This window comes from Bacillus rossius, chromosome 1, assembly GCF_032445375.1.
Source record: "Bacillus rossius redtenbacheri isolate Brsri chromosome 1, Brsri_v3, whole genome shotgun sequence".
NCBI classification, from domain to species: domain Eukaryota; kingdom Metazoa; phylum Arthropoda; class Insecta; order Phasmatodea; family Bacillidae; genus Bacillus; species Bacillus rossius.
Genome location: NC_086330.1, coordinates 132468992 through 132485610, shown reverse-complemented (window position 1 = coordinate 132485610; position 16619 = coordinate 132468992). Strand labels below are relative to the sequence as shown.

The 16619-nt window shown below is 36.5% G+C and overlaps 1 protein-coding gene across 2 annotated transcripts in view; it reads left to right on the top strand.

The window, feature by feature from the left end:
• Window positions 1-13943, top strand: part of LOC134546159 (histone-lysine N-methyltransferase E(z)) — a 96429-nt gene extending 82486 nt beyond the window's left edge. For both annotated transcript variants that reach the window (XM_063388727.1, XM_063388726.1), the window contains exons 12-14: window positions 5294-5476; window positions 11929-12094; window positions 13601-13943. In XM_063388727.1, coding sequence (XP_063244797.1) covers window positions 5294-5476; window positions 11929-12094; window positions 13601-13661 — 410 coding nt within the window. In that variant the 3' untranslated portion in view covers window positions 13662-13943. The remainder of the gene's footprint in view (window positions 1-5293; window positions 5477-11928; window positions 12095-13600) is intronic.
• Window positions 13944-16619: the final 2676 nt, after the last annotated feature.

The window sequence follows — 16619 nt, the reverse complement described above, 5'->3', positions numbered from 1 at the left end:
TATTCAGCAGCTCTACTACTGCTACCTGGGTACCTCTAGGAATTTCTACCTCAGCACGACTCATGTTCACCATGTTCACTAGCGCTTCTACTTTTCCTTCCTGAGCATTAACTGTAGTAATGCTTCTAGCCACATAGCAATGCTGATTATTCAACACATCGCAAACCTGAACAGGTTCTGATAACAGGGTACAGTTATCTCCTTTACGAACATTAGGGAGCGGGACCATAACACGGACAAGTTTTCCTGTACCTGGCGGTAATTTCTCGGCAGCTGCTAGATGTACTGGGGACGGTGTAAGTAGTTCTGGACCAGATGGGTTGATCACTCCCAAGTAACAGTCCTTTACACGTACTGTCTGCCCATCAGAATGCTGACCCAAGGAGTACAATTTGTTTCCCAGCGTCAGACTCTGTTTTGCTACATCTATAGTTGCTCGGTGAAGTGTCAAGAAATCTAGCCCGATAATCCCATCATAACGTTTGCAGTTGTTCTGGACGACTTGTACAATCATCTCATAGGCTATTTCACGTAACTGTACAGTAACAGTCGTGACTCCCAAGTTCTTTAGCTTGTAACCCGAAAGGCCTGAAATACAAAATTTAGGCTCTCCAAGATTCGTCAAAGCTGCATCTCCAACGACATGTTGCCACATAAGTGATACTTGAGCGCCAGTATCTATTAACAACTTGAGTGGTCTACCTCCATAACTCACAACTACTGTCAAATCCTCTAAGTCATTGTCAGACACTGTCGCGGGTATACACTTCACTGAGGACTGGGACTCGTGGCTAGTCCAGTCCTGTAAGTGTTTAACTTACCCTTTTCATGCACAGGAGAGTTTGGCTTAGGGGCCATCATCCCTTTGTTAGGACACTCCCTCACCAGGTGTCCTGACTTCCCACAACCAAAGCATGCTTTCGCCCTCTTGCGGCAATCTTTCAGCTTATGACCTACCTTGTTGCAGAAAAAGCATTTCCCCACTACTCGGTTCAAGGCAAATACCGACTTACCGGTGTTCTCGGGCTCTTTACCAGGGCGTTTATCTGCTTCAACCACATTAATCGCGGACTCAACTGCCTCTTTAAATGTTTGTGGGCGAGAAATACGTGTAAACTTGCCTACCTCACCCTTTAAACCATTCAGGAAAGCATCCAGAGCTCTCTGGTCAGCCTCGTGTTTAATGGCTTCATTTCTTTCGTCATTAGGACCTAATTCATATGTGTTAGCATTTATTTTGCGTATACGGTCAGCAAACTGTTCAATGGATTCATGGTCGGAGATTTTGAGACGGCTCAATTGTTCGCGATAGAAACGAGTCGTGTGCTTCCTGCCAAAACGTTCCAAAAGGTGTTTTTTAAGCTCTTCAAAAGCGGCAGCTTCTTGACATGCACTGTCAGCAAGAACAAAATCTAAAGCTTCACCTGCGAGCCTGAGCTTCACGAAGGCGAGCATCTCACTTTCAGACCAGCCACACACCTTGGCAGCTTGCTCGATTTTAATGAAAAATATTTTAACATTATCTTCCGGCCTACCACTGAATATTGGGATCGTGGGCAATAGAGTGAAATTTCGTACAGGTGCAGAAACAGACTGAGACATTTCCTGATTATTTTCACTTACAGTCACGGGTGTACTTGTGGCATTTCTCCTCAGTTCCGTATTTTCGCGCTCTAGGTGTTCAAGGCGGGACGTTAACAAATTCAGGGCGGCTTGCAGATCAAGCTCGCGGCCTTCCAGCTGCACGGTCGATGCCATGGTAACTAGATTGTAGAGTATATCAGGAAAGAATACCTCACCTCATTCCAGCGATGTCGAGATCCAGACTGCATGAACTGGTCATGGTGTTCGTGGATGCACCGCACGTGGTGAAGCCTGGCGCGGTTGGACTCTAGCTCTGCAGCGCGGCGAGTCTCGCGTAGCGCGGCAGGATGCAACCCGAGCGCGCGCGCGTGAGCCAGCTTGCACGGCGGCCGGACGGATGTATGCGCGGCGCGACAGCAGGGACGGCCGGCGACGGCTGTCTCGCGGCACGGTAACGTAGGCTCTTGCACGGTCTTGTTCACGCCCGCATACAGTACTCGCATTCATTAGTACCTGCGACAACTTTTGTCGAACCGAAACACGGACATCTTCCTTATACAGCGCGGCGCGGATGCGCGTAACACAACTTCCTGAAACCCGATAAACGATAGAACGAGGCGGTGGTATCCCACTTCTGACACCAAATTGTAACGGCTGATCTTCGCTGCCGTTGACGGGTCCTGGTCACTGTGCCTCGGCACAGTGCTACCGCCCCTGGTGTACCGCCCGCCCCCAACAGACAAGGGGAGGGGGGTGTGCCGTTTATCGGGAACCGAAGGCGAGTTAATAATAACGCGCATTTCATACCTTTAACCCATTTATTAGGATTGCTCCTAAACATAAACACCGCGTGTCGCGCGACTGTGGGTCCACCCGCGAGCAAGGCGTCATGAGTGCAAGTCCCTCCTCTCTCCGTGGCTGCCTCCTCCCGACTCTCCCGGCACCTCGCCGACACCACAGTTTTGCGCCGCATGGCGACCACTAGCCAATGGCGTGCAGGGAGCTACCGGGTGGGACTACACGGACGACCCACTGGATGCACACAAGACCTTGCATTAATAAGTTTTCATAACATCTCCAATAATATTTAAAATAAATATACATTGCTAACTTCCATGTTGCCAGTAAGTTGCACACACTTTATCAAAAGTTTTTAGATGCGTAATTTTTGCCAAACAAAATTAACTTATAAATCTCAGGGTAATTTTAGCCAGCTAACTCAATCGGTAGAGTTTGAAATTCCACGTCTGGACCACTGAACCTGGCAGTTGTGTACAAGAAATTATGAAGTTTGACAAATTGAAACACCGTTAATTTAATAATAATTTTCCAAATGCATGGCATTTTTAGCAGCAAAACACGTCTTGAATAACTGAAATAAACTGTATAGAGTCACTCCAAAGTTATGATGTCACCATACCTGAACTGAAGCCTTAGTAATGTCTGGCCAAATATTCCTGAATTATTATTTCCAGACGTATTAATCATCAATCTTCGCCGTAGTACAGTTCTACAAGACGTAGCAAGCAATAAAACCGACAAAATCACAAATTTCGTCGCACGCATTTGCGTCTCGTGACGCCATCTTCACTAGGCCTTAACACACTTTTTTCGTTCTTATTCTCTCCTCAGCCAAACACAATCCAGAAAATTAGCGTTACTTAATTAATAGCCAATCAAATTGTAATTTTTAAAAATGTTAATTGTTGTATCTAGCCGTCCTAGTCGCTGTGACTGTTTATTTTGGTAGTTGTCCCGGCAACGCACGAAAATAAATGCCGGCCTAGAATACCAACATACAAATAAATAAATACCGCAAACGCAGTTGAGACTGTGAAAAACGTAAACACATAAAGAAAGACATTACTCTGTACTGTGTATCAGTACAGTGTTTTAAAAAAAGTAATTTTGTTATTAAAAACAAGTGGATTTTGTCTTTATCGTCATTAAAAATTAAAACACGTGTAATGATAAGTATGTATCAGGCACAGTTACGTTGGATCAGCTGCTTCAAAAGTTCATTGGAAGACACTTTAAATGTGTACATAAAACAATAACACAAATATGATGAGAGTAAGAAAAAACCAATACTTTTTGAATTGTTTTATAGTGTTCATTAGTTTACGAGAAAGGTATAAATATGAAAATAAAAAGTAAAGCTAAACCTTATTTTGTAAATGCATGGTTTTATGTTTAATTTTGACAAATTTAGGTATCCTTTTATTTTTAAAGTGTAGAGCAGTAATACATAAAATTATTTACATATCCAAAAAATAAATTGTGTTATTGTAACTACTTAACCTTTATAACTTTTTAAGCAGCAAGAAAAAATATTTAATTGATTTTGTGGTTTAAGTTTATATCTAGTAGTTCCAACATTATCAAAATTTAATTTTTTATTTTTATTTTGTCACTTTCTTATTTCTTCAATACTGTTAATATGAATCAAAAAATCAAATTTGCAATGTTAACAGCCCAAATTCATTATACTTATTTCCTTGTGATATTTGTAGCCTTGATCTAGATCTGTTTGGTATCATTTGTAGATTGCTTTTATTTACTTTGAAAAAAAAAAAAACCAGACATATTACTACTTAGTTCTTAATATTTTAGGTTTTTAAATAAATGCTTAAACTAAAAATGTATGAAATTAAAGCTATATTTTAAATTTTAACAAACAAAATGAGGTAATTGAAGTGAATTATGCTGCATTTTGTTTTTTGCCTTTTCGGTGTTACGGGATGTATTGACTTCCATTTTCGTGTTTGACTGTGAACTGATTTTAATTCTGCTGTTATTTAGGTTTTATTGCTATTCACTATGTAATCATACTTGATTTAATGGTCCGGTCAGTTGCGATTAACATGAGTGATTGGAATAATTGTTATGTGAATTATACAACTGTTGGCAATTTTTGGTTGGGGTAGAGATTTTGACTCCTTACTAAAGTTTGATTTTAAAACTGGAGTGTTTAGTGTAATCTAATCTCAAAGTACGGTACCGGGAAAAAATATATGGTAAGGATTTGAAAATGTGTACTTTAAATTTATGTACTGAGGTTCCACTGTAAAATTATGCAATTGCACTCAAGGATGTGAGGAACCAAAACAAACTATAGGTACATTAATTTTTACAGTTTTTTATGTTTAATATTGAACATTTTCAATTATTTAGGCAGAAATCACACAGTTATGAATTTTTGAAAACTATTACACAGTTTCTTTTGATTGCATTATTACACTTGTAGTCATACCCAGTAAATTAATTCTGTACCAAATGCCAATGACTTCACAGAGGAAAATATTTTTAGCTGCCATTCACTATCAACTTCAGACATTCCATTAAATTAAAGTAAAACCTTGTTTAGAATTTTCTCAAGATCCTTAAAATTGAAGACTTATTAACAGGGAAAATTTTTTTAACAGGGTAAAATTTTGTGTACTATTTAAAAGTCAAGTGCTACATTTTTTAAAATTTATCACGCAGGAAAACTTTAGGAGTGGGATATTTTTATGTGTATTATACTGAATATATTATGTTTTAATCGAGCCAAATTTTGAAAAGTAAATAGTAGACAATGTTATGGCTTAGAAACTGTTGAAAACAAGATGGCATCTTTAGATTCGTAACTCTACCACTTAACATTGTTTTTGGCCATGCCATGTGTTTGGAAGAGATGATCTATGCGGTGCTGCCTGTTGTCTTGCAGATAAACACTTGCTGATGGCACCATCAGACGTGGCCGGCTGGGGCATCTTCCTGAAAGACAGCGCCCAGAAGAACGAGTTCATATCAGAATACTGCGGAGAGATAATCTCCCAGGACGAGGCGGACCGTCGCGGGAAGGTGTACGACAAGTACATGTGCAGCTTCCTCTTCAACCTCAACAACGGTGAATAACCCAGCTGTTTTCTGTTTCCTCAGCTTGAATGCAGCTCTGACAGTTCTTGTAATTCAAGGGAGAAAGTACCTCTAGTCAAGTGTGTTACATTTAGCACCTTGTTGACTCCATTTAGCTTGGATCTCTTTCTAACATGGACCAAATTATAAATTAAAATCTAAGGTATAAAACATAACAATTAAACCTTTTAGTACATTAAAATGTATTTTGTGCGAGATTTATAGGCAGAGTGTGCATAACCATAGCTGTACTGTAGAGCGATATAATGTTTGTTGGAACTGTTCTATGCGTGAGAGGTGTTGACAAGTTACTGTATAAACCCACGTACCACCCGCCCCCGGGTAAGACCCGCACCCTTATTTTTAGAATGCCATGGTGGGAAAAAATGTTTTTATTGCAAATCTGCATGAAAATAATAATTTAGTCGTGATTTCTTTTCCTTTCAAACAGTAACAAATCGTAAAGAATTACCAAAAAAGTACTAAGCTACTTATTACAGCCTCTGCATTTGCGTTAAAAGTGTACAAAAGGCACGCAACTGCAATGTGGCAACATCGCGCAAGTAGAACGTGGCATCGCCGCGCGCGATCGATAACAACACACCGTGTGTGTACGTGACCTTGCCCAGCTCCCAGCTGTTTACAGTTACAATCTTCCGCGTCCATTATCGTGCGCTGGGCAATGACCTCGTTCAAACAAATAAACGATAGAGCACGCGAGTCCTAGCCAGGCATAATAAAAACTATTTTTATTACATGCATAATAAAAAACCTTATGCCTAAATGTGGTATATTCTACATAAAAATATAAATTAGGTTAACAAAAATACGACATTTGTTTAGGCTTAAATAAAAGTGACGTACAAAATCACACAGACAATAAAATTAACAAAAGAATATCATGATGTCACAGCCGTTGGCCAAGAACGGACTTAAACTTCCTCACAGCTGTTGTCCACAGTGCTGCCAGTGTCGGAGCACTCATCATCGGAGCTCAAGCAATCGTCTTCCGTGCCGCCGAGCGCATTTGAAATGCAGCACTTTTTAAAACTCTTTATGACTAATGTTTCTGGGATCGCAGACCAGGCATTGAGAATCCACTGACACACAAGATACAAGCTTGGTCGCCTTAATCTCCCGGTCGGTGTCATTTCGTGGTGTTCGCTTGCCATCCACTCGGAGTATTGCCGCTTCAGATGCGTTTTAAACAGCGTATTGATACAGTCGTCAAGGGGCTGCAAAACTGAAGTTAATCCTCCAGGTATTACGACCTGATCTGTTCGCCCATCTTTCAGACGATTCTTTGTTTCTTCGGTTAAATGACCGCGAAAGCTGTCCAACACCAGCATGCTTCATAATTTCAACAAAGCACCGGGTCGTCGTTCATGCACACATTTAATCCAGTCCACAACCATTGCATGGTCCATCCATCCCTTCTCTTGAGCCCTCACAATACTACCATTATGGAATTTTTCATTTTTTGAGAGCAATTTCCTTTTAAAAATCACATACGGCGGTAGTTTTTTTCCATTGGAAAGGACTGTCAACATTGCAGTGCACCACATTTTTCACAGCCTCCAGTTAAGATGCGCACTGTTTTTACACCTTTTGTTTCAACTGTCGTATCTGCAGGCATTTCAACAAAGTACACAGGTGTTTGGTCAGCGTTTCCAATGTGTGAAAACAAATAATTGTGTTGCTTCCGCAGCTTTAACACATGCCTCTGAAATGCTATTAATTTCTTATCGTAGCCTGTCAGTAAACGCTGGCAGATTGTAGTATGCCGCCTCATGGACAAACCCTTTCTTACCATGAACCTGCGCATGCAGTTCCTACTTGCTTTAAAGCCTTCACCCACGCCAAGTTCACGAGCAATTTGCAGCGCTTTTAGCGAATACATTTCCGTGCTTACAGCGTACCCGAATTGCCGTCTGTCCTGTATGTAGTCGTTAGGGTTCTGCGAATATTCAAAATTTCCGAATTCGAGTTCGAATTTTTTGATATTCGATTTGTCAATTTGAATCAAATTCATTTTACAATAATTCGACTTGCAAAATCTGGCCTGGATACGCTAATATAAGACATCCCCCTCCCCTCCCCCCCATGTTTAATAGAAATGTAAATGGACAATTACATCTTCCACTTACAAAAATTATACAGCGAAACCCCTTTTTTACGTTACCGTTATTTACTAGGGCTGTGCGGGAAAGGATTTTTTTTTTTCGGGAAATTATCGGGCGGGAAAATATTTTTCCTGCGGGCAACAGGAACGGGATCGGGAAAAAATTGATTGAAATATATGCTTCATATCAATTTTGTATCCTATAAATATGTTTATTTTTTAAATATGTTTCAAAATAATTTCTTCTGCATTGAATTTTCTTTGCAATGTGGGATGCTGTTTTAGGTGCCTTATCAACCCAGATGTGCTACCGTAACTTGTTTTAATAATTTTTTGACACTGTTTGCATTTTGCGGTTTGGTTAGCATTTTTCTCATAAAACTTCCACACGCCTTTTAACTTGGACGTTATTTTTCCCGAGCTTTCCATACGGACAAAAAAAATATAAACAAATTACAGAATACCACATAAATTCCACTAAAGATAGCCGACAAGCACCGTAAACTATTAGACAGTGTAACCAACTACCAATACCTCCAAAACGCTGAAGTTTGTTTATCTTTAAACTCAAAATCACTAAAAAATTAACTGTCCGAAAGAAAATATTATACTTTTCTACATTTCAAAGCTATTATGGTAACTTGTATTTAATTTTACAATATTATTATTATTTTTTTATTTTGGCTTTTAAATCTCCGAAAATATGACACAAGAAATACGTGATCCGATCAACAGGAATCATTTATGCTTTGTTTATGGCCTGTTGGCATCCAAAGGAAACTGATTTTCCTACATCTCGTGATGTTTGATAAAGAAAAATATTTTAGGTGTTTTAAATCGGCAGAATACTAATTATGACAAAATATTAGTAGTGTCTATATTTTAGTTAAGAAAATTAATGGCATAGAAAATTCAGGCATTAATTAATGCAAAACTGGTGTATTGCTGTCATGTTTGACAAGTTTCTCTCGTGAGTAGAGTTGGGATAAAACCATTTTCACGTATTTTTGTTTGTTTTGCTATAAACATCAAGTGAGGCATTCATTATTTTTAATGCTGTCGTATTTCGGGGATGTTATAGGTAATTACGTACGTATGTATGTCAGACATTATGAAAACAAGTAATCATTAAACCTGGAAAAAAAAAGTTTAAAGATTGCTAAAACAGAATAAAGATTTGCGGTTTTCCTTCTTTCCAGCACTGTAAATGTTTATTTTGAAGGAAATGGTGTATGATGCGGGAAAGTGTATGAAAAGGGAATGGCAATAATACAATTTTTTCCAATCTAGCATACCAGCACAATGTCAGATTAAACATAAATACATATGCGTAAATAATTGCATTATATTAATAAAAGATATGAATTCATCTATATATATATATATATATATATAAAACCACCAGAAATGTAAAATACAGTATAATCAAGTAAAGCTGACATGAGAAACAGTGTCCTTACAAAATGTTATGAAGTCCTTTCTTGGAGGGAGGGGGAAAAGTCACCAAGCCTAAATTAAAAATAAAAATAAATTAGGCTATTGTAAAAAAAATCATAACTTTTTGCTTGATTGTTTTATTTTACAAACAACTTTAAGCAACTAAACAATTTTCAATAAAATTTTAATTTGAGAAACGTAAAATACAAAACAATCCTATCGTAAGAAAATAATAACAAACGGGTATATTTAGTTCAAAGATTAATGAATGCACAAAATATGAGATCCGTAGCTTGGTAAAACGCGTGCACCATTTTCATAATCATTGCTAGTTTGCGCCACTAGTCTCGCTTCGGTGCTGGCTATAGATGCTACTAGCGAAGTGCAGTCTTCCTGATACTATCCATATCTATGGTGATATAAAGTTATTTTCTTACATTTGCAATGGTAAACAATGAACGTTTTTCAAAATAAAAGCATTAAAACGTAGTTTATAAGGAGGAATATAAAAAAAAACATTTGTGAATTTTAGGGCTTTTCCGCTTCGTAAAAACGTATGAAACGGGAAAGTAATGATTTTATAAGTGTGTGTTCCGGGAAAGTAAACCATTTGTAAAAGTACTTTCGGCAGGACCAAGATTAATTGGCGTATGACACGGGAAAATGTATGAAACTGGAATGTATCATTGAGGTTCTACTGTATTAGGTTCATTAGCTGATTGATTTGAGGTTATGTTATATCTAGTAAAGATAAACTTAAAATTCCCGAAAATTTCGGGAAATTTATTTTCCCTCCCGACGGGATAAAAGCCTCTATGTTCCCAACATTTTTCCCGAATTTCGGGATCCCGCACAGGCCTATTATTTACGTTTTCCCGTTATTTGAACCATTTTATTTCTGTCCCGTTCTAACCTCATTTGATGTAATGCAATAAATTCCCGTTGTTTACAACGCACCTATTGCTTTACGCAGTTCGTTATGATAAAACTGCTTACTAACTTAATTAATCCTATTACAAAGTAATCTGATGTGTAAATCGTGTTTTAAAGATGTTTTTAAAAGTAATAAACTTCATATTAACGTTTCGGGAGTCACTTTATACCGCTTATAAAAACGTAAGCAGCGCCAGTTTGGTTGTGTTGATTCCTGTATTCCTGTATAGAGCGCATGCACGTAGTCGAAGATTTATATAGATAGCTCGCAGACTGCATGCACGCGCGCGCTCTGTCAGGAACCGAATTAACCAGCACGATCGTTATGCGTATAGGTACATATTACGTTCTTGTTACGGGTTTCTTTTTTTTTACGTTGAATAAAATGGTTTTATTGCATCACTCATTAATTTAAATTATTTGGCGTGCTTTCGCAAAGTATACTTTTTAAATAAACGTACTTTCCATGAATAGGAATAGGTTTTGTTTTTATGGATTACTTTACTTTTTTTTTTTTTTGCATAATAGTAGCACCCACGGTCTCACCCCTAATTTTCAAACTTGATTTAAGAATAAAATGTGCGATGCTTAAGCGATAAAAACGGTAAATTTGTTATTTTTCTTTTGTACAACTTCCTTATGCTGTGATATTTTTATTAATATTTTTAACCTTGAAAGTCAAACATGCTAAATAAGGTAAGCTGTGATACTTTTTATGGTCTTTCCCTTATTTACACTTTTCCGCTTTTTAAACTTTTTTACTTTGACCCCATGAAAAGTGTAAATAAGTTTTACTGTAAATAATGTGCATAGTCATGTTCCACTTTATAAAATAACCAACTAAAACTGTCAAACTTTCAAACACACTAATGATTGCCAGTCTGTAAATTTACAAAATACAGTAATTAGTATGATTTTATGATAGTACTACAGACATATAATTTTTAATTTTTTAATATTAATTTTTTATTTTTGAGAATCTGGTTGTGCTTCTTCAATATATGTAGTCTCACTTTAATTTCAGTTACTGGATTTAAACTGTGAATTATGTGACAAGTTTTTCAAAGGTGGTATGTTAAAATTTTTTAATGATCTATGTTATTTTAATAAATATTCTCAAATTCGAAACTCATGAATTTTTTTGAAATTCGATTCGAATTCGATTTGAACTGAAAAATCACAATTCGCAGATGTCTAGAGTCGTAGAGTTTTTCCTCTATCTCCGGAAACTTTGCTACCGCACCATGGAACGCACGTCTATCGCCACTGGCCGAAAGCAGTTTGTCTTTACTTTTCCTCTAATCCCTCACACATGATTATCGAGATCATATTTTCGCCCATCAGCACGGTTACCGATTTCTTCCGCTTCACTGATTATTTTTAATTTTTCCACAACTGTGAAAGAACGCAACTTTTTACGATTCATTACAATACTTGCAGCCAACACACGTGTAAAACCACTGGGTACTTTGCAAATGAGGATAGGACAGTGCGTGGGAACGCATGTTTGTAACCAGCAAAGCTGCATTGTGACAACGCTGAGAGGAATGTGACCTTGACTTTCTGCTGCTTCCTTCCCATCCTTTTCCCCTACCCCTCTTGTCTATCGCAGCAACCTCCAGTCGCGCCGGCGTTATTTCGTCATCGTGCAAAAATGGCCCAAGACCCATGTAACACCCGCATCCTACTTTTTCGAACCTGATTTTTTTAAAAAAGGTGCGGGTGGTACGTGGGTTTATACGGTACTTATACCGGTGGCAACGTAAAGGATCTTTTCTGTTAGTGCGTTGTCTCTCCCCCCTCCTTTTAAGTTCTCTAGCTAAACATGTTTTCGATATCCTAATCGGTTCTGCTATCAGTTAATTAGAACTAATGATGTCCTACTGTACTTCTGATGTGTCGACTGTACTGTATTACCATGGGATTATACCAAAACATGTTTTTAATTTCAGATTTTGTGGTGGATGCAACACGAAAGGGTAATAAGATACGTTTTGCAAACCACTCTATCAATCCTAATTGCTATGCTAAAGTGATGATGGTCAATGGGGACCACAGGATTGGTATTTTTGCAAAACGTCCAATTCAGCCAGGAGAGGAGCTATTTTTTGATTATCGGTGAGAAGTATATAAGTATAAATAGTTTACCTTTACGGTAGTTAACTGTAAATTTTCCGAAAAACTTCATTGTAAAATTATGATTAGAAGAACATGTCTACTATACAATTTAGGTCATTGTTAAATAGGTAATCTTGCTACCAAATATTATGTTTGTACTTTTTTTTTGTTTGTTGATGGGGGAAAAAAATTTGCATACTGAAATATATTTATACTGCAAGGTATTGAATAAAGGTGACTCACACATGGTAAATTGTGTAAATTTAAAGAATTTGAATTCTAGCTGTATCATGGGTGGTCAAGTATATTTGAGTCTACTTAGATACAGTAGAACCCTGTTATAATGTTCCTGCATATAATGTTTTCCTGCTTATAATGTCATATTTTTAAAGTCCCAATATTTCTCCCATAAGGACAATGTATTTATTTCCTGCATATAACGTTCATAAATAGTGTAATTTCCTGCTTATAATGTTTGCTTTCTAACATTCAATACATGGGGAAAAAATGTTTTAAAACCATATTATTCCAACACTTACGATAAAAAGTTTCCTTTATGTATGTTTATGTTTACAATCACTGCCATACAATACAAGAAGTTTGCTAAAATACAATTTTATGCAATACATATACTGAAGGTACACAATGTTCATAGTTACGTGTCAGTTGGCAACCTTAGTTAACTCTTCTCTTCCTTGCCATTCCAGTGGGTATTCAGATGCACGTACATAGTCCTACGATATTTAAGTTGCCAACCATTGAGCGAGGGAATAACTAAAAGTTTTTCTATTGCTTACAAATAATTTTTTTTCCATTCATACGTAGGAATCCCAAAATTAAACATTTTCAGGTGGCGAAGGAGTAGACGTTCTCACTCTTAATGTTGTCATCATGAATCGTGAAACATTTTACAAAAAATGTGGCAGTGTATCTTTAAAGACAAACAAAATATAACCAGGGAACAAGACGAAGTTGAAAAATTGTTGGCTTGTTTCAGAAAATTCATGTATCAAGTATACTATCTTTGGTTTTAACATTAAAGTTATTACATAGCTTGGTGAGTCCATTGGTACAAAGCTCAAACATTAAGTGCTAAATTGAGATTTCCTGCTTATAATGTTTTCCTGCTTATAATGTTTTTTTCTTGTGCTCCCTTGAAAAACATTATAACAGGGTTCTACTGTAATTCTTTTTATACAATCCCAGGCTGACGTATGTTTTTAAGAGCAAATTAAGAAGAAAAAAACCTAGGATTTGGTTTAGGTGAAAATGGTTTATATTTGATTATTGTTTTAATTGAGTGGTTTCACATTCATCTGGCAGTGCATTTTGTTTTTATTTTATATACACACAGTAGTTGCATTTTTTCTAGTTTTTATTTTTCAATTTTGCTTAAACATTTAGAAATACCAGTACTTTTGCTGTGAGTTGTGATAACCTAAGTTGTAAACCAGTACATTTTGCTTAAAATGTCTTATTGAAATAATCTTTTGTACTGATTCGCAGGTATGGACCAACTGAGCAACTCAAGTTTGTGGGCATTGAAAGAGAAATGGAGTTCTTATAGTAAATGCAGACTGGTGATCAAGATTTTTCTCAAGAAGAAATTGTTTCTAGTGTGCAGTTTATAAATTTTATTTGTATTTCTAGAGGTATATGTTGAATGCAAGAGGTAACTCTCTTGAAATCCTGTGACCCGTAGTTTGTTTACAAATGAACTTTTTTCAATGATACATATGCAGTAGTCTACTGCATGTCAGGACATATCACTGTGGTGACCATTGCGAGCCTCATTGATGTATATTTGTTTGGCTTCGTTTTATGAAAAAAAATATAGTACAAAACTGTACATTGGAGTCATGATTTTATTGTGCCACGTTTTTGCAAAAAAATAGAAATAGATTGTCTGCAAATTTTTGGGTCGTGTTAAGTCCATACTTAATTTTTTAGTCTAGTTGAGTCCTAAAATCAAGCTGAGCTCAAATAAGTACAGGAATTTTGAAGAATAATTTTATGTTCCTGGTGTTTATCTTTATGTATCATTACACCATTAGCATCATATTAAAGTTCATATATGTCTTTGAGTTATTTGTGTCAAGTAAATAAGTAAAATATAACTATCAATTATGCGTATTTATCATTCCTTTTAAAATTGCTTATATTGCCATTGGATTAAAAAAATTAAATAGATGTGAAGGCCTTTAAAGTCAGGGAAAATTGTGTTGTTTAGAAAATAAAAATGAGAAAATATTGATAGTAACTTAAGCAATTTTTTATATATATAATTTTAATCATACTATTTTCCTAGATGGTAGTTCTGAATGAGAGCATCTTTTCTCAAAAAAATTCTAAAATTCATTTTTTACACTTCTTAATTTTTTTAAAACTGTTTTCTAAGAGATCCTTGTGATACATCAAGTAGTTTGCCAGTAGTTCACCTTTTATTGAGTGGTTAGGTTAAATTAACAATAAAAATGGTGAGCTTGAGCAATTGGGTTAGGTCAGATACATTTAAAATACAGTGTAAACTCTATATAACGACACTTAACGGACTGAGCTTTTTTTGGAGTTATAGAGTGGTTGTTAAATGGAGAGAAATAAAAGATATCATTTTACTATTCTGTAATAATATGTAAAGCATCTTCCAACATCACTGATCTTTTCTCCCGCCTCTATTAATAAAACTTTTTCATCAATACACAAAGATTTTCATTTACTCGCCATTTTTACAGTTCAAAAGTCTGTAAGCAACTGCGATAATGATAACGTGAAACAACTTGACAAAAGTCTAGTGACCGAGGTAAACATGTGCAAGTTCATCATACAAAAACAAAAGACAAAATTTCTTAGAATCTCCAATAGGTCAGTCGAAGTAAATACGCGCTAGATAAAACAACAAAACAGCAAACAAAACAGCTGCAGTTCTTATCAACTTCTGCAACTTAGAAAGTACTGCTTAATAATTTATAATGCCGTATTGTCGTTAAATAGTGTGAGCATGACGCTATATAGAGAAAACAAGGTAAACCAACCAAAGTCAAGCAATTTCAACGTTTTAAGGAGTTTTTCATTAAATTGAGTGACGTTATAAAGAGTTTGAGTTTACACTCTACTTGGAAATAGTGATGGGTCGTCCCGGTTCTCAGCAAATTAACAGGCACCGAGAACCGGAAATCTAATTCTGGTACCTCTGAAGCTTAATAGCCAAACCTTTCCCTGGTAAAAATACAGTAGACTTTCAGTTAAACACTGTTGTAGGGGGACATTTTTTTGGGCGACATGCGCACAATTCTTTCTAACGTTCCGTTTAGCCTCTTATGACACATGAATGAATAACAAGTTACAAATCTTTGAAAATTGCCGCAGGCTCAACAGCACACAGTCTGTCTCCCCTCCCCTTCACCATCTTGTGCTTACTCCCCGTGGAGGATACTGCTGCACCCGGTGTAAAATATAGGCTGTGGTCCCGACCTTCTTTTGCCTTGCTCTTTATTTGGAGACAGGAATGATCATTTCAACTAAACGTAGACCTGTGAAAAAATAACACAGGCTCTTTGTACTATTATAACTTAAGAATAAACTACCATGATTTATAGTTGTCTGCTACTCATGAACTGTAGGTGTTTGCTACCATTTTTGCAGACCCACATCACTACTAATTCAACCAACAAATTGTGTGTATATCCTCTTTCAAAAACCTTTGATAACTTGAGGATAGCATCCATTACCCATTATGATACATAACTTGCAACTTCTTTGGCATCGTTTGCTGCTATAATAGTTTTTATTATTTATTTCTAATAACTTAATCTCTCCATCTCTTGTGGTATTGAAATTTTTCGTAAGCAATTTTTAATGTGCCTAAATTAAATATTATCTTGTCAAAAAAAAAAAATATTATCTAATATGTACTTTAAAGTCATATTGAACAAATAAACATGCTATCTATCAGGACATACTGTATCTTGGTGTGATTGAAAACTGTCAAGTGGTTAACAGAGAACCAATTTTTAAGAACTGGAACCGAACCAAGAACTGTGAAAAAAGTAGAACCGACAAATCACTAGTTATAAGTGAGGAAAACGTAATATGTGGAACCACATGTGACAGGGTACTGCTGTATTGCGCTCTTGTCAGGAATTATATTAATAGAAGAGTTTTAGAATGCACCTGAGGATCAGCTGAAAACTCTTTTACAATGAATACTGATAATCATTTGCAGTGACTGGATATATTAGCATCAGTGATTTTATGAATTAGGTAGCTAGGTTTACCAGTTACAACCTATGCAACCCACTTGCTGTTAGCCATAGTGCTCATTTATATTATGTTTCATTGATGTGTTTTCCTAGTGACTGCCTGTCTCAGACATTACTCTTGAAAACCATTATCACTGGTTTAACATGAGTAAGCCACTAAGTTTAATATAAAGAAGTCGAAACTAGAATCTATATGTTAAATATTGTATACACGGGCTTCTTTCTTGTACACTAATATGCATGCTAGCTTGTGTGGAATAGGGTTT